Source organism: Crocodylus siamensis, chromosome 5 (assembly GCF_052110815.1).
Source record: "Crocodylus siamensis isolate JL-2025a chromosome 5, ASM5211081v1, whole genome shotgun sequence".
Classification (NCBI taxonomy): domain Eukaryota; kingdom Metazoa; phylum Chordata; order Crocodylia; family Crocodylidae; genus Crocodylus; species Crocodylus siamensis.
Genome location: NC_143399.1, coordinates 27724028 through 27751350, shown reverse-complemented (window position 1 = coordinate 27751350; position 27323 = coordinate 27724028). Strand labels below are relative to the sequence as shown.

Genomic DNA, 27323 nt, shown 5'->3' with positions numbered 1-27323 from the left:
CATTGTTCCTCATCACCCCAGGTGCTGCTGGGGGGAATAGGGCCCTTCTATTTGCTGCTGATCTCCCCTGATGAGTTTGTAGGGCCACCAAATCACCCTAAGCCTCTGCTTGTTGAGGCTGAACAGGTTCAGGTCCCCCAGCCTCTCCACCATAGGGCGTGCCCTGTTGCCCTCCAACAAAGTGGGTGGCCCTCCTCTGAACCCTCTCAAGGCAGGCCACATCCAGAACTGGACACAGTACTCCAGTTGCAGCCTGACCAATGTCACGTAGAGGGGGAATATCATCACCTCTCTGGACTGGCTTGAGATGCGTCTTTGGATGCACGACAAGGTGCGGTTGGCTTTGCTGGCTGCAGTCTGGCATTGGCAGCTCACGTTCATCTTGGAGTCAGTGACTCCAAGATCCCTTTCCGCCTCTGTGCTCACAAGGGGGAAGCTCCCCAGCTTGTATGTATGCTGTGGATTCCTTCTCCACAGGTGCAAACTATAGGACCAGGCAGAAAATAATTTTAAAAATGAAACATGAAGGTAGCTATTCCTTCCAGAAATTTATTACCCCCACAATGTGGAGATCTGAATTTAGTTAGTAAATGTATGCACAACACCACTTTTTTTTTTCCAAATATACCATATCATGTTCATGATCATATTTGTAATCTAGGTGGGACAAAGCTTGCAATTTTCAATAGTTTACAGAACACTTGATTGTTAACGAAGCTACAATTAAGGAACAGAAACTACTAGGTAGAAAGTCAATAGATTATTATGTGCTTTAGTTCAATTTTACATAATTACAATTTTACATAAATACTTTACAGAGACTGTGTTTTTCATGCTTTGATTCCACAATATAGTGAAAAAGTAAATTCTCAAGATCTATTATTAGATTTTTGCTTCCCTACTCAAGTAAACGGTTATTTTGTGTGTCAGTTAAATTGTACCTCTAAATAAATGATGCAGGAGTTTGGGATTTATGAATATACTTGTAAATTTGAACAACGTTTTTGTTAAACAAGCATATAGTTTATTATACAGATTGGATACATTAGAAAAAATTAAATTACAATTTTTCTTTAATTTTCCTTATAGCCAAAAATTCAGGTTTAACTGCATATTTCTGTTTAAAATAACGTATTCTGCCTTGGTGTCTTATTGACAAATTTTGCTGTATTTACACATTTGATAAATGGCTTTACAAAAAAAATACTAAGAACACAACCCAAAAAGTTGACAGTGCTTTTTTTTCTGTACAAATATACACTAAAGCAATGATTGTCAACTAGGGTGCCATGAGATCTTTTCAAGGTTATTGGGTGCCACACAATGTTAGCACTTAGGTATGCCAACACGGTTCACAATCTGAACACAACGACTTCCAATACGAATCTATAGTGTCAAAAACATCCTGACTCAAATTCTTTCTGACTTCTTTGCAACATAAGAATTGCTCTATTATTTTTTTTTGTAGTCAAAAACAAGTGAAAACTAAGAGCTGTCATTTTCCAAGGGGTGCCTTGAATCTAACAAGGTTGAGAACTCCCGCACTAGAAAATCCGAAGGTGTGTGATCTTCTAAATTACTAGTTTTCCAGTCTGCAGCATTAAAGATGACTGAATCTTCTTCTGTGCTAGCTCTGCTCTCAGTACTCGTAAATCAGAAGCTGCTTGTTTTCTCATCTACCAAGGAAGCAGAGATTATTTAAGGAAGACTCTGGAGTTGAAGCCCATGTTGTTTTATATAGATAAATGGTAACACAAACACAATATTCTAGTTCAAGCTCTGGTTTTCAACAGGGGGGTGGGGGGTTGTTTTGTTTTTTGTTTTATGTTTCTGGGGTTTGTTTGGGTTTTTATTACTCTATTCTGCTATTTTTAAGAATCAAAACCTGAAGTCCTTATTCAAGTAAACTTCCACTGATGTCAGTGGTAGATGGCTTGAGTAAAGAATAGCGAAAAAAAGATTGAAAATCTCAGGATTTAAGCATTTGATTCATAAAATATTTCCATGCTTGTGATTTTTTACTAGTAATGACAGAATTGGCTTCCATATTGGAATAAGACATGGGGTCACATTCTAATTTGCTTTATATTGTATTCAACATTTTCTCATTGTAATGATCTGTACCTTCCCTGGTGTAACTAAAATAAAAATGACTCCAGGTTTTTAGGTGAGAGGATGATTTGAGGACTTAGTCTGTCTACAGCTTAAGAACTTGTTGGTGTTATAAAGCTGTTACTATGGAAAAATTCAGTATTGCCTCATGCATTAGCCTTTTAATGACAAAGCCTCTAGCACACATCTGCCTAATGACAGTGGAGAGGAGTTTTGACCAATAACTGCTATGCTAAGGAGGTTGGCTGGAGCTGAGAGAAGCTACAGTTCTTAAGCTGTCTGCAGAGAAGGGGAGTTGGGGAGGTGATACTTAATAATTCAGGTTTGTCATTAACTCGAGCGAGAAAGCAAAAATACCATCACACTCGCAGGAAAGTTTAATTTGAGGAGATTTAATTATAATCTCAACTACTGACTAATTTTTGAAGTTTCAAATGCATGTTATGACTTGATGTTTACAGGGAAGGAAATCTATATAATTCTGATTTCCAGGTTTGTTAGGACACATGCGAATTACCTTAATTTCTATGGTAAGTTTCATTTTGATATTATCAAGCTTTCTCTTTAGGTGATCGATTTCATGTTGCTCTGTGGTGATCCGAATGATGGTGGCGTTCTGCGTGAAACAAACAAAGCGTGTTTATACCTGCAGTACCAGGAGTTTTATTCTATGTGGTCTACAGGATTAAGTACCTGAATAAATTGCTGAAGGACAGCGATAGGTATGTACCTTCTGGGGCGCCATGCAGGTACAGGTCAGATATATAAAGATACTTGGAGGTTTTTTCCCATAACAGCCCACACAGATCTTAACAAGGTGGAGAATGCTAACAGAACATGCTTATCTTACCATGAAACACTCCAGGTACATAAAAATTAATTCAGGGCTTGTCCTCATTAGGCACAGGGCACTAGACAGGTTTTAAACATGCAAAGCAAAACGGCACTAAAATTGTTTCAGACAAGTGATTTTTATCTTTTTTTTTTTTAAAGTGAATTGAGCTCTTTTTTTTTTTTATATCTATTGCTAGGGTCTCTCAATGAAGCCAGTTAGATTCCCTGCAGATTAATTAAGCACAACAGGCTGTTTTTACAGGTTCTGTTATTTCACATATCAAGCTTGAAACTTCTGGGTCCTTTAAAAAAAATTAGTGTTACAAATAAGAACCAGCAACCCTACCTTAGAGTCTGCAACATGTGTTGTGTTTTTTGCTCGTTTCCAGCTATGCCTGGCTTCCAGCTGCGACAGTAACTTTTGGTGAGAAAGCTCTAAGTCTTGCCGCAATTTATTTAAATAATCTTCAAGTGAAGCTGTAGCCTTTTTGGTTTCAAAGTACTTCTTTTTCCATGCCTGGCGAGCTATAAATGAAAAAGAACAGCTCTGCATGCTCTTCTCAGGTTAACTGGCATTGTAGAAGGAATAATGACAACAGGCATGTGGGTGGAGGGAGTTCAGGCAGGGGTTTTCAACCCCCTCAGGAGTGTGAGGCTGGTGTATTGGAGCCTCCCTGAGGGGTGTGTGGGGGGGGCTCCAATTCACCCACACCAGCCTTGAGCACTGGCCAGGGAGCCCCCAAGAGCGAGCTCCCTCCTGCCTTTCCCCGCTCCCATTCTGAAAGCCGAGCACTGGCAGAGAGCCCTGGCCACTGCTATGGGAACCCGGGTGCAGGCTCCCAGCCCACAGCTAGATTCCCCCGACCCTGGAACCAACCGTGAACTTCTGTTTGGTCTGGGGTAACGTCGTAACTTTATAGAAATCGTTCTGACTAGGAGCTGCACTTCTGTCTGCACCCCAAGTGGTTTGGTAACACTGTTAACTTCAAAGGGGATTATGTGTATTAAATGCAAAAGGGGATTTCTTTTTACAAGCACAATTAATGGCTAGCCAAAGTAAAAACTGCTTCATTTATACTATCACCAGTGGATCAGCTGAACTCTAACCAACTGAAACTTCAGATTAGCTCTGTCATGCAAGGTTTGTCCATGGCTGGAGCAGGAGTCCTGCAGCACTACACCTTCAGGCCTGTGCAGGCTGGCAGCAGCAGAGACTGCAATGTTCCCAAGTGCCTGATTTGTGGAGGTTTGTAGCAGCACAGGACTGGAGAAACAGGCCTAGGACAGTTCTTTACTTTACAGCAAGTGTGTTTCTTCAAGATGTTAGCTACATAGATCCAGACCTGTTGGAAAGGAAAAGGAGGGGTGGGGGAAGAGAGAAGGAAAGTGGGGAAGAGGGGAGTAGGCTGGAGGGATCTGGACCTGTCTAGGGGGAGGGGGAGCAGCCCTGGTTGTGGTGTGTGGGCAAGGGCCCAAGCGAGGCTGGAGCTGGCCACTTGTAGCTTCTGTTACTCCCCACTGCCAAACTTTCTGACCCATTGGGCTCTCTGTGGTGTTAACAGTAACCTTTAAATCATTTTTAAAAATCACTTAAAATGAAAATGTCCATTCATTAAAGGGTGTTAAACTGTGCTAAGTACCACCCTAAGCATCTTAAAGTAATGCCCTTGCAGGGGAGGGTTGGTTATCTTTGAGACTTTCAAGCTAGCTGGAGCTAGGGTACTATTAGTCTGCTCCACAGCAATAACATGACCACTTTGCAGTCAACTAGCACCCTAGGGTGCAGGGCTACCAGCAGCTCTGCCCCTGACACATTTTCCACCATCCAAAGCTTTACTCAGCAGCGTGGTGCTGGCCCCAGGCTAACACCCCCTCTCATCTGCTGCCACTGCCAGTGCATACTGTCCCTCCCCAAGCCCAGTTGGTACCGTGCTGTTGGCTCCAAGAATCCCAGGAGAGCCTGGGATGGGGCCCCTGAGACAAGGACCAGGCACCTGGGATGGAAGCGGGGGTGGGACACAGGGGGCAAAGATCTGGTTTGGTAGGCCCTTGTGCAGAAAGCTGGTGCACAGCCAGCTACCTGAGCTTAACTTGGCACTTGCCAGTCCCCATTCCCCCAGGCTGGGTCTGGTGGGTGAGGAGAGCACTTGGGCTCCCATCAGCTCCCCCATCACAGCCAGCATAGCCCCTGCCAGCCCTAACTCAATTGCACCCCCTGCCCTGCCAATCCAGTCCTAGTTCATTGAAATGCACGCAATATTTGGTCTTTATTTATTTTGTTTTTTCTCCCCCTCTTCATTTCAAACACTAAATTTTATTAAGCAATTTCTCCACCCCCACCCTTGCTTCTGTCTCCTGTTGTAGCACACACTGAGATGGAGGGAAGCCACAGCCCCCTATACTGCCTTCTGGCTTCATGATCCTGACACATGCCCCACCCCTCCCAGCCCAGAGGAGCGATATAGTCCTGGCTCCTGGCCATGCCCCTCTTTAGTGGCAAGTTACAATTATGCACATCAGAGACAACATTAAGCCTTAACCTGCAACTGCTCTGAAACACGTCTAACTTTACCACTGCCTAACATGCCACAGCTTTAGAATGGTTTAAAGGTCCCTGTAACAATGCCCTAAGCAGCATTCTTAAAAGCAACAGCAGACTGTTTGAATTGCTGTGAGTCCATGGAAGCCTTCTGGATATGATGCTCCCACATAGGATGTAACAGTCCCATTGTTCATACACAGATTTATTGAAGTCCCACAGAACACTCACAGGGAAAACAGATAGTTTACCCCTGAATTTCTTTGTACATTATACAAAGGAGCTTTTGGAATGGGGCTCCTTGAGCCACCTGATCATCTGTAATTAAGTACATACTGGGCACATCTATACATTCATTAATGCAGTGTAACGACCTGTAATGACAGATACTAAGAATGAGCCATAATCAGCACTACTGTGCATTAGCGCACATGAACAGTTTGTTTTTTTGTTGGTGAGTTAATGTGCATTAGACTAAATCTGTGCATTAGCACAGGTTTTGCCTGCCGTGCTAATGAGTGGTAGAATTAGTCCTCCCACTGTAACACTAGTGAAGTATAAGAATTCATACCGTTGTTTGCACATGATTTTAGTTTCTTCAGTCACCTCAAGATGTGATCCAATCAAAGCACGTACCGTGATATCTTTTCAGTTGGTTTTGTTCCAGCAGGCCTTTGGCTTTCTTGATCAGTTCCTCTCTGATTCTTTCCATGTGCAGTCTTTCTGCCTTCCTTTGTTCTAGCTGTTCTGCCAGCTCGATTTCTGAAGATATTGCAGCCTGTGCTTACTAAATAGGTGTCTGGAGTGGGAAAGCCCAGTCCTATTTAACCTTACTGCAGCACCCCCACCATAAAGCACGCTAAGCCTTAACAGTCTGTGTCTTTTACAGACTCATAGGGTGCATCTACACAAGATGCTTTATTGTGCAGTAGATTAGTCTACTGCGCAGTACAGCATCACTCCTTAGATGTGTTCACATTAATTGTGCAGTAAATTAGTCTATGGAAAGTTAGCTACTACCTATAAATACACATAGTTAATTAACTGCACAGTAGATGCTATGCAGTATAGACGCTGGCCAGGAGCAAATATACTCCTGGTCAGCCTAGACAGCATAGAGCCACAGTGGACAGAAAGCTCTCTGTCCCTGATCCTAGTGCTGCTGAGCTCCCCACAGAAGCTGGATCAGCACCAGGACTGGGGAGCTCTCTGCCTCCTGTCCCAGCATGGTGCTGGCTGCTCTAGGTGATAGGTTATGGCTGGATTCCCAGCCCCCCTCTCTGTCCCCAGAGCAGTCAGTTCCATACCAAGCAGGGCAGCTGCTGGTGAGCCCCGTTCCCCCCTGCCTGATAGGAGACTCCCCTGCAGCTGTCCCACACTGCTGGCAGCTCCCAGTAACCGCCTGCCGGCAGAGCCATCCCGGGGAGGGGGTGTGTGCAAATCAGGGCTACTGCCCTGGGCCCCACACTTTGGAGGCCCTGTGGACAGCGCCATTGGCATGTGCCGTGCTCTAGCTGCTCATCACTGCCTCCCCAGCCCCGCGCTCCAGTCCTTTGTCACCTCCTGGCCCCCTGTGCTCCAGCTGCTCGCTACCACCCCCCCTCTCCTGCACAGGCTCCACACAGGCCAATATGCTCCAGGCTCCACATACCCCTAGGGTCAGCTCTGTCTGCCAGGCAGGGAAGCCCTGCTAGCAGGGGGCTTCCTGGCAGCTGTGTCTGGATGAAGATGGAGCCAGGACGGCTCTGCTTGCTTGCAGGGGCTGCTCTCTTCCGGCTCTGTGCACATCAAATTTCCTCCTAATGTATACAGGGCCAGGAGACAGCTGCCATTGCAGCCAACAGAGCTGTCCTGGCTTCATGCCCACTGGGACCACCCCATGCCCCTTGCTAGCCCCCAGGCTAGCATGGGGTGGGGGAAAGCCTGGAGCTCCCTCTGGCTTCTGCAAGAGGGCAGAGCAGGGTGGGAGAAGCCCTGTAGCAAGCTGCTCCCACTGGGACCAAATCTGTTTTGAACATGGAGAGATGAGTTCCTTGGTAGGCTTACTGCACAGTATTTTTAATAGCACATGTAGGTGCACCCAAAGAATAGGATTTCAAGTGTCCTGTCTCTGACTGGTGTTCTGGAGAACAGGATAAAAATCTAAGATACACTCAGTCACTTATGGATGTATGAATAAACAACAAAAGTCCACTTTAAATGGGCATGAAATATACCACCAGGACTCTTATTAAAAGGGAAAGCAAGAGAAAAACACACGTGTTAACTTTTTGCCAGCTGAGGCCTAAAGAATAAGAGGCAATTTCAGTAAGTATACTATAACAGAATGGCTAGTTGCTCACTCACTGAGTCAGGAACTTTAAGATACATGTGCTTGCACCAGGCTGGCTCAGTACAACCAGCAGCCACTCAAATACTTCCACTACAAATACCTTTCAGTTATAGCAGGGATCTACTACAACCCATACCCTCTTGAGCCAGCATCAACTTATGCAGGTCTCCCTCCAATGGAGAGGAGACCACAAGAGTCTTTGTGCTCCAAACTCCCAGTGAGGGAAGCTGGGGAGCAGGGAGGATCCTTCAGCCTGGGGAGAGGCTCTTCTGGTGCCAATGGAAGCTTATTTCCTCAACTCAATTTGATTTTACAGTACTACTGTGAACTGCTGCTGTGAACTACAACTTTTAGTGAAACCCTCATTCCCATCTTAAGCAAATGTTCAACCCCTTGAGATCTTTGTAAAGCACATACTTACTCACTACCTGAAATACAGGAGCTTCTGTGGCATCTACAGGAAGAGTCAGCAGAGGTGGAGCAGGAGGGGAAACATATTTACTGGGATGTGCTGGATGACCTAAGTTATTCTCAGCTGTCTGGAGTCAAAGGAAAAGGGTATAAATGCAAAATATTGACCTCACTGTATTTGGAGGTCTTTAATATGAGGCAACCTCTACCTTCCCCTACACCGGGGCTACTCTGTAAAGCTGCAGGGGTATAAGGGAGATATGTCTTCTCTGTGTACCATCCAGTGAGATCACTCCTAAGTCCCCACTGGCTAAACCTCTGTCAACACAGCAAAGGGACTGGGGTGAAGAAGTTTTTTTTTCCTTAGAGTCAGGTTGAATGGTAGGGCAGATTGATTTTTTTTTAACTTGTAAAAAAGCTCCAATGTATTAGGAAGAAAGCCTGCCTCTGGAGCCCAGCAGTATAGGGCTGTACCTTGGTGCTAGGACCAAGGCGCTCAGCTCTGCACTTTGGTTACTACAATGCCTAGGGAATGTTGGACAACAAGCCATCCATCTAAGCCATCCATTTGTGCAGTGGAAATGGCAGATCTCCCACCTGAAAAAGGCTCTGAGGGGAAGCAAACCTACCGCTTTGACACCCCAATGGGCACAACTTATGCACCAAGCTACAAGTTAGGTCAGTAGCCTACCATCTGTAACCCCCCTCCCTTGAGGCTGTGACCTGTGTGGCCAAGGAAAGCAAGTTTCTGAGAGCCAGGAAAGCAGTCTACCAGGGGCCCCTAGTGCGGTAGCCCAGTGGGCTGGCTGCAGACCTGGAAGCAGGAGGTAGGGGTTCTGGCTAGTGTGTGTGGGACTGAGTCAGGCTGGTTCTCTTTGGGGCCTATTATTATTCAGGATAGAATATTTAGGCTGTCCAGGCTCTAGTCTGGCAGGGTCTGCAACCTCCTAGAGAGGACGCTATAGCCTCTGATGCTCATAGAAACTGGGTCTCCCAGTGCTTCAGGATATGCTCAGGATGGAAACCCACTTCTTGGGCACGGCCAAAGCGTGTCTAAGTCTCATGGCTAGAGTCTAGGCTGCCTTGACAGCTTGCCAACCTGCCCCTTGAGGCTATACTGCTGTGCAGAGAGGAAGCCAAGGTTTTTGGGGCCAGGAATAGGCTTGACTAATGGCAAGGTGGCTTGGGGCAGGGGGTGGTCTCTCTTTTTCCCCAGCCAGCAGCGTTTTCATGTAAAATACAGAACATCTCCACCTTGATAGGTGTGGTTTTACATCTCCACTGGAGAAGGGCATCAAACCCAGAACTGGGCAGCTGGGATGTTGCTTTGCTCAAGGGCTTGGAGATAAGGGGATTCAAACCCACATCTGTTTCCTAGACTTACACACTATCTACCAAGCTACTGGTCAGGGGTAAGCCTTCTCCAATTACCTCTTGAGACTGTGCCTCTGTACAGTAGGAAAGACAAGTTTCTTGAGGCCAGGAAGGGAGTATACCAGAATAAACCCCTATAGTTTGGATGTGTGCAGTGATGTTAGGTATGAGTCTGGTTAATCCTGCCCCACAAGGCCGGTGTAACTGTCCAGGCAGCACAAGTGGCCACCTAGGGCCACAAATTGAAGTGGAATAGCAACAACAGTGTGTGCACACCATGCACATGCTCCTTGGGGACCACCGCTGGAGTCTCGTCATGTGCTGAGCTGCCACTCCAGGGCTTTGTCTGATGCCTGCTCTTGCCAGGTATGTTACAAGGGAGGGTGGCAAACTTTTGTTTGCTTAAGGCTGCAAAAATCCTTGTGCCATTCCTGCCCTCCCTGCCACCTAGAACTTCCTGTTATTCAGCTAATAGCTAGAAGGCAGCATGGAGTCTTAAGCCTTCAAGTTGAGGGCTCACAAATCACTGATCTTCCACTTGGCAGAAGAATATTCTCAGTGGAATCAAATCTACAGCTCTGGACACCAAGGGACATAGTTGTAGCTACCAGCAGGCTGCAGTCTAGGTCAGCAACTTGACTTCTACAATCTCCCAACTTTGAGTTCTGCTTTGTCCAGGAAGACAAGCTTCATCTGGCTAAGGCGAAAGTCCAGCAGGGGCTGCTAGCTGAGCAGCCCTGTTGTTTCCCCTGGAGGTAAGAGAGAAGTTTCATTGCCAGAGGGAACCTGGCTCTGCAGCAAAGTATCTTTGTGCTAGATGGGGTCCCTGATTTTGGTCTCTACAGCCTGGATTGCTTTTCTAGTGTGTTTTAATTCACCCTTTTCTATTACATTCAAACCTTCATCTAAATTTTGCACTTGCATAATCTGAGTCAGTTGTACTATTACATTAAAAATCTTCCTGATGGAAAATATTTCTGTACACTACTAATAATAGGTTACCTCTAAAGACATACCTGATCATCCTGTTTCCCACCAATATCAGCAACAGACATGCCAGTTACTTGTTGATGGCTAAATGGTAAAATCACATAATGAAGTAAAATTAACTTAATTAAACTCACCTCAGACTAAGAGTTAATTAAAGTACTTGTTTTCCTTCATGGTTTCATTTTACAGAAGCAGTTTTTATGAATGAGTCAAAATAATTACTTAACTACATTTACCTTTTCTTATTATGAACATCTTGTAGGACATTGTCTTCCAATGATTCTGGAGATCTGGAATTTTCTGTAGTTTTTCTTTCTAAACTACCTTTTAAATTTCCTTCATATTCCATATCTGTAACCAGTACTGTAGGGATTTGATCTATGAAAAACAAAAGCTAAAATATTTAGACTACATTTATAACGCTTTAAGTCCTCTTTGGACTCTAATATTGGCACACCCAAAAAACAAAGTTAAAGCTATAAAACTCTCTAGTAAAATTTGGCTATTGTATTAATGATGTAATTTAAAACTGTATTTTATCAAAATGGATACTGAACAAAAAAATTAATTCTTCATAATATCATCAGAAATGGAAGACAAGGGAGTCATTAATAAGGTATGTTACATCAGTTTTTACTTAAAATTCAGCAAAAAATCCCCCTTTTTTAATCTTGAGGAATTTAAGGGTTTTACAGTATTCTGAAGACACATACAGGCTTTCATTATTCAGAAAACATCCAGTAGCAGAAGGGGAAGTAAAAATAGAAGGGAATGCGAAGTTGACGCATCTTTTTCAAAATCATTTCTCAATCCTGGCAGATGACTGACATTTGTAATGCAGTTTTATTCTAAACCCACCCACAGTTTTATATTATTTCCCATATAGACTATTCAGGGAACCTTTTTTCAGTTTTAAACGTAAACTCTCCAGTTTTTTTAAGTATATTAACATTCTACTTCGTAGGAGGAAAGTAGAAATATTTTCCATTTATTGGTGTTGTAAGTGATTAATAGTAAATCTTTGTAGAGATGGTTGATAAAGAACATTTCAGTGAATGAAATTCTTTCCCCTGTTATCGTATTCCTGTGCCAAGTGATGCAGGGGTTTATTTATATGAAATTCCTGCTGAAGCTACTCATGGAGACAGACCCTGAATATTTCCAAAGCTCCATGGGCAGAGGAATGTGTTGTAGTGCTCCAAGAAGCCCAAATTTAATTCTCCTGAATGTTTTATATGAAAACACTTCATTTCCCTATGAAATCAGGCAAATCCCTGAAACAAGTTTATGTAACTCTCTGTATCAATAAGTGAGGATGAAGCAGGGCTCTTTCAAAATAACTGGGTTTTTTAAAAAAATCTATAAAAATGTACAGGAATTGAAAGTGCTGAGCTCAACTATCCAATTTCTTCTTTTTTCTCTACCTGGTTATACAAAGAACTTTGACAGGGCAGGATTTTAAAAAAAAGGCTCTTAAACACACATTGTTAGGCCACAGACTATATCGGAGAGGTTGTGGAATCTCCATCCTTAGAAGGTTTTTTAATGACCTTAGAAGTTTTTAGACTAAGCTTTGGCTGGGATACTATAGCTGGGGATGGTCCTGATTTGAGCAGGGGGTTGGCCTAGATGACCACCTAAGGTCTCTTCCAACCCTCATTTTCTATGATTCTATGAACTTTCATTTAAGTCAATGGGAGATTTAAAGAGTATGAGAACAGCCTACTCCATTAATGTCCGTATACTTCAGATCAGGAGCTTAAATATAAAAATACATCTTTTCTGTACAACAGTCACAGAAAATAACTGGAATCTCACTATATATTTGACAAGACCCACAAAAAACTCTATATACAGTAGAAATTAAAACATTCCCACAAACCTTTACAGTGGTCAACACTTTGAAACAAACATGTCTAAAATTAGGATCTTAAAATATGTATTTAAGAAACTAAATAAAAGGAAGTTGATTTTTGTAAATGTTAAATATCTACAAATACCAGTAAATACAATGGATGTTACAGGTCATAAGGGCTTAGTTGCTTCCAGTTAGGTCGGGGTAGGCAAAATATGTCTTAGTCTTGCCTGGCCCAGGTGTTGTCTGGCCCGTGGCGCATCCTGCCACCCCCTGGGCATGCAGTGGGACTGGGGTGGCTCCGCAGCTGGACTGCCTTTGTAAGCAGCCTAGGCAGCAGTGGTTCCTTTCAGCTTCCACCGCCACTGGCACCAGCCCCATGGTACTGGTAGGAACCCATGCACACAGCCCCAACCTGGCCCGCCCTGCGCCTGCTCCAGATTGATCCACAAATGCTGAGCAGCGGCAGCAGCCAGGCAGAAGCTTCTGCTCCGTGCAGGGGAAAAGCGACCCCTCCCATTTGCCACTGCTTATTTGTCAAAGTAGTTCTTATAGTTAAGGGCCAGTGTCCAACTTTAACTACTGTCATTCCAAAGCAAAAAAATATCTAGAATTTATGCTGAAAACCTTTATTATGCTATATCTTCTGTGCTTTAGGGTTGTTGGTTCTAGCTGTGTTGGTCTAAGGACATAGGCAGACAAGGTCCTTTGGGTAAATGTGATATCTTTTATTAGACCAGCTAAATAGCTGGAAAAAATGTTCTTTGCAAGCTTTCGGGCACAAACATCCTTCTTCAGGCATATATAGAGTTTGTAGACAAAGAGCAATTTTCCCAACTACTTAGTTGGTCTAATAAAGATATCACATTTACCCAAAGAACCTTGTCTGCTATTATTAGTCTACATATATGTGCCATATAAGGCATTCAAAATAGTGGATGCAATTATGTTTGACTATATCTTTGGCATAACAGGGTGAGGTGAGGGAAAGGGAGTGTACATCTACATGAAACTCTTTACTGTGCAGCAGAGCAGTTTACTTCACAGTAAGCATGTGCATCTACACATGCACATGCTTACTCCACATTAAACTGCTCTAATAGTGAGTAAATTTGCTACTTGTGGCTGCAGAGCTGGCACTGGGAGCTCCCTGCTGGTGGGGGCTGGGAAGCCTGTTCCCTGCCCAGCTCCATGATCACAAAGCTGGGCAAGGAACAGGTTCTCCAGCCCCTGCCAACAGGGAGTTCCCAGTACCAGCTCTGTGACCATGGGGCCTCATCTCCCAGCACCAGTTCTGCACTCTTATGGAGCTGGCACTGGGAGAGAAGAATTGCCAAGCCTGAGCCCTGTGACTGTGGAGCTCGGGCTGGGAGATAAGGATCTCCACAATCATGGATCTGGGCAGGGAACAGCCTCTCTAGTCCCCACTCTGCAATTGCGGAGTGGGACAGATCCCAGCCCCATGCCCCGATTGGGCAACCAAGGTATGGGGCTTGGGAAGAGCTGCAGGGGTGGGGCAGCTGCTGCCTCACTGGCAGATCAGAGCAGGGAGCCAGGGCCAGCTACCTGCTCTTCCCCTGCAGTTCTTTCCAAGTCCCCTGCCCCTGATCAGGGAGCCAGGGCCAGGAGCTTCCCGCTGCCAGGACAGGGGAATATTGTTCCCACCCCAACAGCAGGCAGGTTCCGGGAGGGACAGGGAGCAATGTCTCCTGGCCCAGTGCTCCTTGCAAGCTCCTGGGTTAGGACCCAGGGGGAGCCTAGAGCCCACCTTGGTGGAAGCAGATGCCCAAAGCAGGACCCCAGGAAGCGGAAGCAGTTTGCTGCTTAAGCGGCAAATCTGATTCCACTTCCCTACCCATGTAGACACCTGCCTGGGAGCATTTACTCACAAGTAGTTTACTTGTGAATAAACTGCTCCCAAATCTGATGCACATGTAGACGCACCCAGGGTCAGATTCCTTTCCTTTTATGACTTCAGCTAATTCTTATAACTTTATCTGACAGTTTAAAAGATGTAATGCTATTTTTTAAAATTCTCACTTAGTTCTATTTATCCCCATTGTAAAGACATGCTTAAAAATAAATGAGTTGAATAAACTGTACCGTTTCTTCTCTGTGGGATGTGACTTTCCTGAGTCTGATTATTCTGCTTTTGTTCATGGTTTTCTTTTACATGAAGAACTGGAATGGTCCCTTTGTCTTTCTCATTCCAGTTTAGTGTATTACACTCCTTCTGATTCTCACTGAGATGAGTTTGCTGAGGATTTTGTGAAGGGGCAGGATTTCTTTTGGACTCCCACTTTGCAGGATTTAGATGACCTGGCAGGCAGAGAGACCCCTGGGATCCAGTTTGGTCTGTATTTACAATTGACAGTTTTTTACATGGGAAAATAATTCTAGATATTCCTTTATAATGTTAACAATAATTATTAATAAAAGCACTCTTTCGTTTTCAACAACTAGTGGCCTAAGACATGAAAATAAACAAAAGGTGACATTTCCAGAAAGCAATGCGTACCAAGTATGTTACAAAGGAGAAAAAGCAGTAGAAGATAAGTAATGCATCCGATCACAGTTGCCAACTTAAAAGGAAGAAAACAGTTCTGAAACTTTGCTTTCAAGTACTTGACTGGGGAGGATCAGTGGGGAAGGGAGGGGGAGGGTGGAGAGAGAAAGAGAGTATCAGGGTTGTGCTTGCCCCTTAAAAGAAGTTTATTTTCCCATCCTCCCACATATGGCACTGAATTATTGGGCCCCTAGAGATGCGCAGTTTGGTTGTTCCGATGTGCTGTAATTACAGTGCATTGGAGCATATTCAATTAATTGAGTCTGCTGGAGTGTGGTAATTATCATGCTCCAGCAGACTCCAGCATCATGTGTATCTGTGCTCCCGCGCTGAAAAACGGCAACGGGGGTGCTTTAACTAAAGCTCATCTGAAATACGTTTTTGTACAGTATGTGTATTAAATGGGAGTCATAAAAAAATCAAACCAATATTTTAATTTCGAATCTCAATTAAACAATCCATCTCTCTGATGTCATAACCATCTTGATCCTTCAGTTGCTTATAGTCATTCCCAGGGAAAAAGTTGTATGAGTCTGGATTTATAAAAATCAAACTGAGGGTTCAGAGGAAAAAATGCCACCCTTCTTTAAAGTCTAACCTGTGTGTGATAATCAGGTAAGAAAGGATAGCAATTCATTTCCCCCCTTTGCCAGTTCATTTTAATAAGGAATTGCCAGATACATATGTATAGTGAATATAAGGAATAGTTTCATCTTCAACCCTGAATTTGAGCCCTTAAGTTAGTTACAGTATTATTCAAACTAGGTTGGTTTTGTTGTATACTGTAATTACAGATGAGGTCTGTATCAAAGCATTTGAGTCTCCTTCCTCACACTGGTTACATCTTACCTTTCCTTCTTTGTGGAATCAGTTTTTCCTGATTTCTGTTGTTCTGGACTCCCTCATGTTGTTTGGAGTCATGCAGAACCTGAATTATTTCTTTTTCATTTTTATTCCATCCTGAAGAACCATGCTCTTCCTGATTCTGACTTAAATGATTTATTGGTGGACTTTCTAGAAATGCTAGACTTTTTTCAAGCTTTCTCTTCGGAAGGTTTAAAATAGTTGATCCATGGACATAGCTACTGGGTACTGCAGCGTCTTCATAAAAGTGTTGTCTTTCTGAAGTTGTGGATGATGATGAATAAATACTTTCTAAATGGTCTAATCCAGGCAGAAAATACAATTCAGGATAAAGTGCCTAAAAAAGACATTATGCTAGTTAACTAGACTCGAAAGAAGACTTGAAGTGAAAATTATAACTTGAAAATCAGATGGTACTTACATACGGGGGAGCAAACAACTTGAGTTCCAGTTCTGTTTCCTGTTTTGCTTTCACCTTGGAAGATAAAAATTGAAGTAAAAAAAGCAGTTTGTAAGAGAAATGCAGCATACCACTCAATTTGTATGGATTCTGTCTTCTTTGGAGATTAGCTAGGACATGCTACATTTATTAAAGCAATACTTTAATACTAATTTTAAGGCAACAGTCAGAATTAGCTTGGTGGAAGTAATATATAAAACAATTTTATTTGACTTTCTTACATAGCATCTGCTTGAAAATGAACAACCTGATACCACATGTGTGCCATAATCTCCCCAAGAGGAGTATGTGTGTATCTGTATAAATATCATCATCTCTTGCACCTGTACTTTGGGCTTACAGGGCCTGAGCCAACTCCCACTGAAGTCAGTGGAAAGACCTCCACTGTCTATTGGAAGTTGGATTAAATCTAATCTGACAAATATGTATCTAAATACTTAGTTCAGTTCTTTTTGTTCAATTCTTAAAACAAAGGAAGTAGAAAAATAACCGACCGAACTCTCCTACAGATGTCTACTGTAGTTAAGGACTTTCTTATTTGTCTTGATATACATGGCTATAGACTTTTCAGACTTCTACCTAAAAAGTAAAATGTAGAGTAAATGGTGCATATTTAAAAGCACATTTGAAAGACACGTGCCTTGTGGTGGGGGGGAGGGGGAAGGGGAGTGAAAAAGAAATCTTTTAGACCCAAATTTAATTAAGGAAATAATTAAATAAAAAAAAATCTGCTCTTACTTACTTCCTAGCAATGCCACTGATTCACTGACACAGATAAAAGTTAAAAAGAAGCAGGAGAAGAAAAAAAAAGGAGAAAATTAATTGTTCAAAAGTCTTTCCTTTGCAAGTGTAGTGGGCTCTTGCAATAGTTTGCAATGTCACTATTGTGAAACAAATAAAAAAAAAGCTCTGCAAATATTCGATGGCAGAGATAAAATTGCTTAAGGTTACCATGACTCCAAACAACAAATACTGAACTTTAACTTCCTCTACAAAACTAAATAGGAAGGAGTAGAACAGCTGCTTAAGATTGCTTTGAAGTTCAAATAGTGGGAGTGAACATCTGTTTTGCTTCAGAAATGTTTACTAGGAAAGAAAGTACAACATGAGCGCATCTACATGTTGCCCTACAGTGATGTAGTAACGTGCTATCTTGCTGTATGGTGCACTATGGCAATGTAGCAATCACTTTTGTCTGCATGTGATTACCAGCTATGTTGCTGTAGCGGTGCTCTGTCTGTGTATAGCATGCTGCTATGGTGATGTAGTGATGAAATTTAACCTTGCTGCACGCACTGCGCAGTAACCTCCCATACTGCACTATGCTTTAGGACTTCCAAAAAGAAGTAGTAAAGCATGGCGCCACAGCAACCTCACCATATGGCGATGTGTAGACACACCCCATGTTGCCTAATAGACCAGGGGTGGGCAAAATACAGCCCTTGGTTCCTGTAAAAAATGACAGCAACCAGGGGCAGTAGCACCTAGAGCAAGCCCTGGAAGGCTCCCACAACAGCAGGGCCTGCCCAGCCCTGCCCCCCCCAGCTGGAAGCCCTTCTGGCCTGGGGACACGTGTCTCAGGAAGGGGCGCCGGAACCTCAGGTAAGTATGGGGGAGGGAAGGGCAGGGGAGGACCCCAGGAAAAAGTGGCCCAGGGAAAAGCTGAGCACGGGGAGGGGGGGGAAAGTAGCCCCTCACCCACCCCGTGGCCGTTGCCCCATGCTGCAGCTGCTCGCAGCCCGCCTGGGGTTGACTGTGCCTGGTCAGGACAGCCTCGTGTGAGCTGTAAGCAACTGCATCAGGAAGCGCCGGCCATGTGACAGGGGAAGGGCTGCTTTTTCCTGCACTCAGCTTTTTCCCGGGTTCCTTTCTTGCACGGAGAAAAGCGGCTCTTCCCCCATCCCGTGGCTGGCGCTCCCTGCTGCAGCTGCTCGCAGCCCATACAGGGCTGTCCTGAGCAGGCACAGGCAGCCCCATGAGGGCTGCAAGTGGCTGCAGCATGGGGCGTTGGGCATGGGGCAGGCGAGGGGTCACTTCCCCCGCTTGTGTTCAGCACCAGCTTGTAACTCACTGCTTGCAGCCTTCATGGGGCTCTCTGTGCCTGCTCAGGACTGCCACACGTGGGCTGCAAGTGGCTGCAGCAGGGAGCGCTGGCCATGGCGTGGACGAGATGCCACTTTTCCCGGTACTCAGCACCAGCTCCTTCCCAGCTGGGGAGCAGGCCTGCATGCTGCCCCCCGGCTGTACCATGGGGCTGGGGGGGCACTGGAAGTGAGCAGGTGAGGGAGCCAGTGGGAGCACGGAGCCTGCACCATTGTCCCAGGGCCAGTGCCAGCAGGGCCCAGAGCAGGGTGGCAGGAGCACGGGGTCCCAGTTGGCAGGGGCTCTATGGAGCCAGGCCAGCTCCCCTCTCCTCCTGCTGGTGCACCCCAGCCCAGCTCCACAGACCCCTGCCAGCCTGTGCCCCGCTTTGGGCCCCACTGGTGCTGGCCCTGGGACATTGGTCCCAAGACATTGGGACACTGGTCCCAAGATGGTGACCAAGGGGCAGGGCACCTGTAAAGGGATAGGGCTAACCATGGGACCCTCGACAGCCTGCCAAAACTGGGTAAGCAGCCCTCCGCCCAAAATAATTGCCCGCCCCTGTTACAGACTAAAGAAATCAGAGCTGCATAAGCTTTTGTGAGCCTGAGCTCACTTCATCAAATGTTGTGACAGGACATGCATAGATCAGTGCATCAACTCAAATCACATCAAGTCAAATTCAAACAAATCAAATAAAGTCAAACCAAATCAAATCCCAGCACTACCTCCCCAACCCCTTCTTCTCTCCCTCCCTTGCACCCTTCCCTTCCTTTTGTATTCAAATCACTCTTTTTATTTGATAGATTGCTCTGTACATGTCCTTTCACAGCATCTGATGCGGTGAGCCCTGGCTTATGAATTTAGTTACTCTAAGGTGCAAACCTTGTGCTGCTTTCTGCCTGACTTTAGCCTCATATGGCTAGCTACCTCTTTCTCTCATTGCTTAATATCATTCTGTTTCAAAAGATTGCATGTTATTACATTTTTGTGCAATGTTTACATTTCTCCATAGTCCTTAAACTGCTTTTGATCTTGTTTTGCTCCCTCACTATTTATTGTACATGTCTTGATATTTATCCTAGTTTTTCAAACAGGTAATATTACTGATAACTTAATTGCAAATTCAGTCCATAACAGCACAGAATATTCAGCTTGTATATGTATTCCAAACTTCTGAGAAGCAAAAATGAAAGATGAAAAAAAATCCTACAAAGGCAGTGTTATTTCTAGAATGATTTAGCTATGAAATTATTCAACATTTAACTGTATTGTTTGCCTTCATAGTTTTTCACATATTGTAGCTATATGTAAAATAATTAAATATGCAAATATTTAATAGCTAAGAGTCACAGATGAAACTGTTTTACAGTGTAAACTGGACAGTTTATGCAAGTGGGCTGACAGATACAATAGAAGTGTAGAGTCAGACTGGATTTAAGCTACAAATTGTATTGGGAGAGCTAACAGGTAGAGCAGGACCTTTCGAAGTTCTGGTGGACTTAAATTTCATTACACATTTCTTTTTGAAAATATGCACGTGTTTCAAACATGGACTTATAATTTGTCATATTAAATAAAATCTGTAGTCCAAACACTTGGCTGAGATGCTTTAGACAGGAATGGCACTGAGCAGGGGGCTGAACTAGAAGCCCTCATGAAGTCCCTTCCTGCATTATTTTTCTATTAAGCTATCATTAAATTGGGTCTCTTTACAATGAAAAATAATGAATAATTTCCAATGTATTAGAGGACAGTGAAACAGATTAACTGTCCTGACCAACTGTGTACTAATGAATACAGAAGAAAACTTTCCATCCTGACCACAGCTGTTACCCTGAAGAACGCTATTTGGATATCTCATCAAACATACACATAACTACAAATATCAGTGTTGTTCAAAAAATTATCCATCTCCCATTTAAAACCTGTAACAATATTTAATCTACGGCAACTGAATCTGTATTTTACATTATTATTAAACAGGAGGAAAAACTAGAGAAAATAAAGCAATAACTTACCACTGCTAGCTTTTTCCCTATACATTTTAGAAATCTAAATTTATCTGCCACAGCATCTTCACCTAGGTACTTTCCAAGCTGCTCCCGTAGTGTTCTCAGTGTCAAGCAGGGAGATGCCCTGGAATGTCATTATTCATTATTCCATTTACAAGATCAAAGGAGGCTGGGTATTCAGTAAAAGTAGGAGGGGGTGATACATTGTGCTTAGGTTTGGGTGGATATAATGGAAAGAAATATACAATAGTCATGTCACACTTGATGGAACTGGGCCTGAATTGTTTTTATGTTCAGGTCAGTTTTGGTCTTGCCAAGTCATGATGTTGCCTCATAATGTGGTGACACTATGATACAAAGCTATCCTGACCCCAACTGAGAAGAATTCACATTCCAGGAACACACACAAAAATCAAGAGTGGCATGACCTGAAACCTGATAGAAACCTGAGGAATACTTTTTGCTTATCTGGCATTAGGTGACCGCTGGGAATTATCAGGGTGGAGCTCATCTGCCAAGAAAATAATGGCTTTCTCAGGAGGTAAAAGCAAAACAGTGTAAAGAACCCTCCCCAGAACCAAGGAGCATTACAAACCTCATCAACCTTTGGTCTAAGTGCAAGGCCCAGACATACCTTCTCCAACATAAATATAGCAATATGTGTGAACATAGGAATGTGCATGCATGTGTATAATTTAAAACGTCCTAAAGTATTTTTTCTCTCTCACCTCTTCTCTCCGCCCCCACAAACATTTGTCCTTTGGGAGGAGGATAAGAGAACATATACACATATTAGTTATGCTGCTTATTGGAAGGGATTCAGGTATTGAGAAGATGAGCTCTATATAAAAATTACTCAAAATAGCAACAGGAGAAAAAGTTGACTGCCAGGCAAAAGAAATGCAAGATTCTGTGTGGGAACATATGCCTGTCTGGTTGACTGCTTCCCACTACTCTTGCTTTTCCCTGCTCCAGGAATGATATTTTGGCTTTGGACTTCTGGGACTGGTGTTATAATATGATGACATTCATATTCTAAAATATTTGGAATATTGTCATGTCATGCTTCCACCTCAGATCTGGGACTTGGCTGGATTAGTGGTCCAAAGAATTTAAATTTAAAAAATGTAATTTTTAATTAGAGAACAAAATGTACCTGGAAACAGACAAATTTAAATTTTTTGTCCTTTCATAATGTAAAAAATAAAATTTACCCTCAATTTTTACTGATTGCTGGTTTGTGTTGTTCTGCAGAAAACATTCATGCTTCATTGGATGAGAGAAATTATGCCCATGGCCAAGACACTAGTGCAGGGGGTTGGATACTGGCTTGGGAGTGGGGAGTACTGGGTTCTGGTTCCTGGGCCAATGACTGGGAAACTCTTTTGAGAAACTAGGGAAACTCTTTGAGAAGATCCTCAAGGAGCACATCTGTGGTGGGCCGGCTTCAGGGATGATGCTCAAGGGCAACCAGCACGGTTTCATTAGGGGCAGGTCATGTCAGACCAACCTGATTGCCTTTTATGATCAGGTCACAAAGGCAATTGATGCAGGTGTTGCCGTGGACATAGTCTTTCTAGACTTCAGCAAGGCCTTTGACACCGTCTCCCACCCCATCTCATTAAAAACTAGGCGACTGTGGCATTGATGCCCACACAGTCAGATGAATTGCAGATTGGCTCAAGGGTCGTACTCAGAGGGGGGTGGTGGACGAGTCATATTCAGCCTGGGGGGAAGTGGGCAGCAGCGTCCCTCAGGGTTCGGTCCTTGGGCCCACGATGTTCAATTTCTTCATCAGTGATTTGGACAATGGGGTGAAATGCAACCTGTTTAAATTCACTGATGATACCAAAATTTGGGGTGAGGTGAGCATGCTAGTAGGGAGGGAAAGATTGCAGCAAGATCTGGATAGGTTACAAGAGTGGGCTAACATAAACAGAATGCGTTTCAATACTGACAAGTGCAGGGTGCTGCACTTAGGCAGTAGAAACCAGCAGCACACTTACAAAATGGGAAACTCCCTTCCTGAGAGCACAGAGGCAGAAAAGGATCTTGGCGTCATTATTGACTCCAAGATGAACATGGGCCGACAATGTGAGGTCACGGTTGGCAGGGCTAACTGGACCTTGTCGTGCATCCACAGGTACATCTCAGGTAGAGCCAGGGAGGTGATCCTCCCCTTCTATGCGATGCTGGTCAGGCCACAGCTGGAGTACTGTGTCCAGTTCTGTGCGCCCCATTTCAGGAGGGATGTGGACAACATCGAAAGGGTCCAGAGGAGGGCCACCCGCATGATCCGGGGACAACAGGGCAGACCCTACAATGAAAGACTGCGGGACCTGAACCTGTTCAGCTTTCACAAGAGAAGGCTGAGGGAGGACCTGGTGACAGTCTATAAACTCACTAGGTGGGACCGGAAGGGTTTGGGGGAGACACTGTTTCCCCTAGCGCCCCCTGGCATAACAAGAAATAATGGACACAAATTATTGGAGAGTAGGTTTAGATTAGACATCTGCAAGAACTACTCCACAGTCAGGGCAGCTAGGAGCTGGAACCAGCTTCCAAGGGAAGTGGTGCTGGCTCCTACCCTGGGGATCTTTAAGAAGAGGCTTGATGCCTACGTGGCTGGACTCATTTGAGTCCAGTTTTTCTCCTGCCCAGGCAGGGGGTCAAATTTGAAGATCTACAAGGTCCCTTCTGACTCTACTTCTATGATTCTATGACTGTTTATGCATTTCATCTAACAACCATATTTATGTAAATCCAGAAACAATCTTTGGAACTGGTCTTGGAACACAGGGCTTTCAGATCCAGGCAAGTGTCCCAGCTGTTGGGTAAGACAGACATATGCTCCAGCTTGCTTGCTCTCTGGCCTACATGGAATCCCATTCACTTCAAGAGTGCTCTAGGCAGAGTTTATTGTAGGATTGGGATCTTAGTTATACAAAGGAAAATAAATATTGTATAAGAGACATCTTTACTATATGAACTGCTCTTGTGGAATTCATGTTTTCTTGTGAACCATTCCTCTAACATCATGTTAAAAGGGGGGCAAATCTTTTTTTAACAGCCCCTTCTGAAGTGCATTTTAATGGTTTAAATTTTGGGCTGTGGTTACACCAAGTTCGATGTAGCCCTGGAAGCAGCAAAACTGGTCATGAGCCTGCTTTGTTCTCCCTGGATTTTGGAAGTGGGCAGGGAACAGAAATTGTTCTAGCTGGAGTGACTCAGAAGCACAAAAGTGTTGGAACACAATATAACAGAACTACTCACAGACATGAAGTTAAGCATGTGCATGAATATTTGCAAGATTTGGGCACTGTTCCTCATTAAAATGACTCACCTTATAAATCCAGCTGAAATGAATGTGCTAATATGATCTGCAGAAATTGTATTCAATTTGAAGTTCCACACGTCTTCTGGGACGTAAAAAACATGAAGCTCCACCAACTAAGTACAGTGAAAGAAGATTATTGCAATTACAGGTATACTTAGCATTCAGGTGAAAGGCATGCTGTTACAGCAGAAAAATGTAACATAAACCCAGTAAAAGGATTTATAAAATTAAACAAAAATAAAAAGTATGTGTGTGATCCACTGCCTTGTTCAGTTTGTTTGTATTTTATATCATTTTAAACTGTTCCTTGATCTGCCTATTTAGTTCACATTATAAATGAGAGGTCCCTTCTAGGTCTAAATTCCTATGAATGTACTTCAAAATATTTTTGTGCTGATTTCAGCAAGCAATTTTGATCCAAATTAGTTTTAGTACCACAAATTCTGTTATCACTTTCAGTCATCTAGATTTTTAATGTATTATATCAACATTGATTATCTGATAATGACTTTAACAGTTATACAGATTTTGGAGTAATAGCTGACAGGAGTTTAATAATAATAATGGACTCAAATCCCTAACTGCTTACTCTGAGACAGTTCTTAACAATAGTTCTGGTCCAATAATAAGAAAAATAACTGAAGTTCTGCAAAATGTCAGCTATGGAAAAGAAAGAGAGACTATACAACATCTTTTTCTTGATTGTACAGATTTGTTTATGTAAGTCAGAGCATTCCAGTAAATTGTAAAGTCACGTTCCTTGTCTGTTCTGCAACCTAATAGCCTTAATCTAATTATATTTTTTTGAAATTACATGTGTTCTGCTGTAAAAATAATACACTTGATCTTAGACAAAAGGTCAAAGAATGCTGTCACGAGGCCAAGACCGTAATGCTTAGACAGAGGAGCACACTCCTCTGAGTCATTGTTCCAAGCAGACATAATGATATTTTTTTTACATCTGATTGACATTTGGCAGGTTCTCTGTAGCTAAGAGATCCTCAATTTTCTTTTTTTTAAGTGAAGGCCACAAATATATATCACCATCAAAGTTAAAGATAACTCTGGGGACTATACATTTGTATATACGTAGTATATGATAAACTGACAACTGACAGTGCTGTCAGTGATTAAGTTGTAATTATAAATTACAAACAAGCAGAGGAGTAGATTTCAATTGACAGCACATTCTTTGTGGAAGTTTTCACAGAAATGTTAGAAAAATCTTGAAAATAAAAGTGGAGACACAGGAAGAGCTGTATTGCTGGATGTCACAGTGCAATGGATGGAACTTACTGGGAATACTTGGTAAGGATTTCTATGGGTGATAGCTTTTATTGGACAAACTGCATGGTTGGACCAACTGTATGGTAGACAAGTTTTTTAATACATTTTGGGAGAGCATATCATGGCCTACAGTTATTTCCTGGTTTAGACTTTTCTTTTCCTTAACTCCCCAAAATCTGTAGAGCTCTAAGGGGCTGCTTTGAAGTCAGTGGACTCATCCCAAGACCTTGTCAGCACAAGGCAATTTTTTCAATATGTTCTCACCATTGATAGCAGCGATAATAATACTGGAAGCATTCAAGTGAATAAATTGGTGGCTACCATAAGCAAAAGTATATAAGGTGACAGTGCATATCTTGGTGCTTGGGTGCTTAATAATTTACCTTTGGTGGAACTTAAAAAGGTCAGCAAGTGTGAGAATTTACTTTAAAAAGCTTTTGTAGTGTAAGTGTGGACACAAATAAGATATATTAAGTACTCCTATATTCTTCTGATTATTAAATATGTATTAGGCATGGCTTTTTACTTTACATAATAGTACATAACTGGATTTTTTGTACAGATCTGCCAAAAATGTTGCAAAGCAGCATTTTTTTAAAATTCAAAACAATTATACAGGTTTTTCTAAAACATCCAGTACAAAAGTTCTCACCTCTGATGTTGGAGGCCTGGTTTGACTGAATGACATACTGCTGTCCATACTAGGTCACAGTGATTTCCTGATGGACTTTTAAAAATTTCTTTTGGATCTAAGCATTTTTCTTAATAGTATGCATTATGATAAATCCAGTAAGTCTGAAATGGCATTTCATTCATTTCCTTCATTTTCACGCACTTTTCTACTTTTCTGTTTGAGAAAAAAGCAGCAGAGAATTTTATTACTGGTAGGTCCTAGACTGAGGCAGATGTCCTCCAGCTAAACCAAAGACAAACTGAAAGGAGCAAAGTGTTGCCTAATCTATGAAAACTCCCTTAATGTGAACACACCCTCTACAGTATACAACAGAATATCACCTAAGTAACCCAGAAAATTGCACAATCATGGGCATGCAACTGAAAGTTGCTTGTGTTCTATGTAACATTTGGTTCTTTCATCAAAAGATCTTAATTACTGTATATGAATTTCTATGTTTTTACAGCGCATGCAACAAACATAATATGTATTCCTTCCAGAGGCTGGATTTACCTTGGATAAGTGGCCAAGAATGGCAGAGATAGAAGCCAATGCAGCCTTTCATGCCTGTCACATGCAAGAGTCAAATAAAACAAGCATTCCAAGAAAACTAGGCTCCAGAACCAAGGGAAGTAAGTACCTGTAGATACCAACAAATCCTTGTAACACAGATCTCAGCTATGGCTACACAGTCTCCAATTCAATTGATTCCAATACCTGGATTCTTTCATACAATTGTACTCTCAGTTAAGCAGGATATGTATTATTTCTCTGTTGATTCAGGTGGAAGGGAGGTAAACAAGGCACCTTGGAGACTAACTGGTTCATAGGGGCATGAGTTCTCCCAGGCAACAAATTACTTCATCAGATTCCATGAACAGACTGGCAGAAATTATTTGATATAGAAGAAGAAGGGAACATTGATTGATAAGGGAGGTAATATGTGGGTTGATTAGATCAACTGAGATGAACAAGGCAGTTAATATCCAGAAGGATCCTAACAGTTAACAATTAGTCTGGGTAATGTAGTAAATCCACAGTATCATGGTTAATACAATTCAGTCTGTGAATGATTTTAAGTTCAAGTTAGCTGGTTTTCAAAGGTTTGTTGCTTATGGACAGCTGCTCTGAGGTCAGGGATGAAACATGCAGGTAAGTTAAAGTTCTGCCACAGCCTTTTGTGTATTCCTGGAATCGATCGTGAATTGGTATCCATTCCTTCTTTTACAAAGGGACTGATTTGGCCAATGTAGACAACAGAGGGGCTGAAGGTGCCAGATCTGGTCAGCAATGGGACTACCTTATCTGGACCAGCAAAAAGTAAATGCCAAACCAGGAGTAGAGCCTATCCCTTGGCTTGGGCACAAGACCCAACATCAAAAAGCACATATCTCATTGTATAACTGTATCACTTTCTTTACAACAGGACTGAAAGGGACCTCCTGGGTCACTAAGTCCAGTTCCCTGCTATCATAGGCAACATATAAAATAACCCCTGATCAAGTAGGTTGCTTGCCTCCACTACTCTTTATTAGCTATTCCAGAACCCTTTGATAGTTAGATACTATCTAATTTACAAACTAAATTTATGC

The 27323-nt window shown here is 42.9% G+C and overlaps 1 protein-coding gene across 1 annotated transcript; it reads right to left on the bottom strand.

Moving 5' to 3' along the window:
* Window positions 1-880: 880 nt before the first annotated feature.
* On the bottom strand, window positions 881-26144 carry SPATA1 (spermatogenesis associated 1). The gene is made up of 12 exons (XM_090048213.1): window positions 25711-26144; window positions 23778-23884; window positions 20441-20558; window positions 16299-16352; window positions 15863-16214; window positions 14551-14802; window positions 10829-10970; window positions 10619-10676; window positions 8239-8356; window positions 3293-3471; window positions 2630-2728; window positions 881-1676 (listed from the first exon to the last, which is right to left on the bottom strand). The coding sequence occupies exons 1-12, from the start codon at window positions 25756-25758 to the stop codon at window positions 1572-1574; spliced, it is 1632 nt and encodes a 543-aa protein (XP_089904339.1). The 5' UTR covers window positions 25759-26144; the 3' UTR covers window positions 881-1571.
* Between the last annotated feature and the right edge of the window lie 1179 nt (window positions 26145-27323).

What these genes read in the sequence shown, in the direction of transcription:
- SPATA1 (XM_090048213.1), bottom strand. Translation starts at nt 25,758, where the DNA reads ATGGACAGCAGTATGTCATTCAGTCAAACCAGGCCTCCAACATCAGAG. An exon ending in CACATGTTGCAGACTCTAAG is followed by an intron (nt 2,729 to 3,292) that starts GTAGGGTTGCTG and finishes TGTTTCACGCAG; the next exon opens with AACGCCACCATCATTCGGAT. An exon ending in AACTTACCATAGAAATTAAG is followed by an intron (nt 1,677 to 2,629) that starts GTAATTCGCATG and finishes CTTCCTTGGTAG; the next exon opens with ATGAGAAAACAAGCAGCTTC.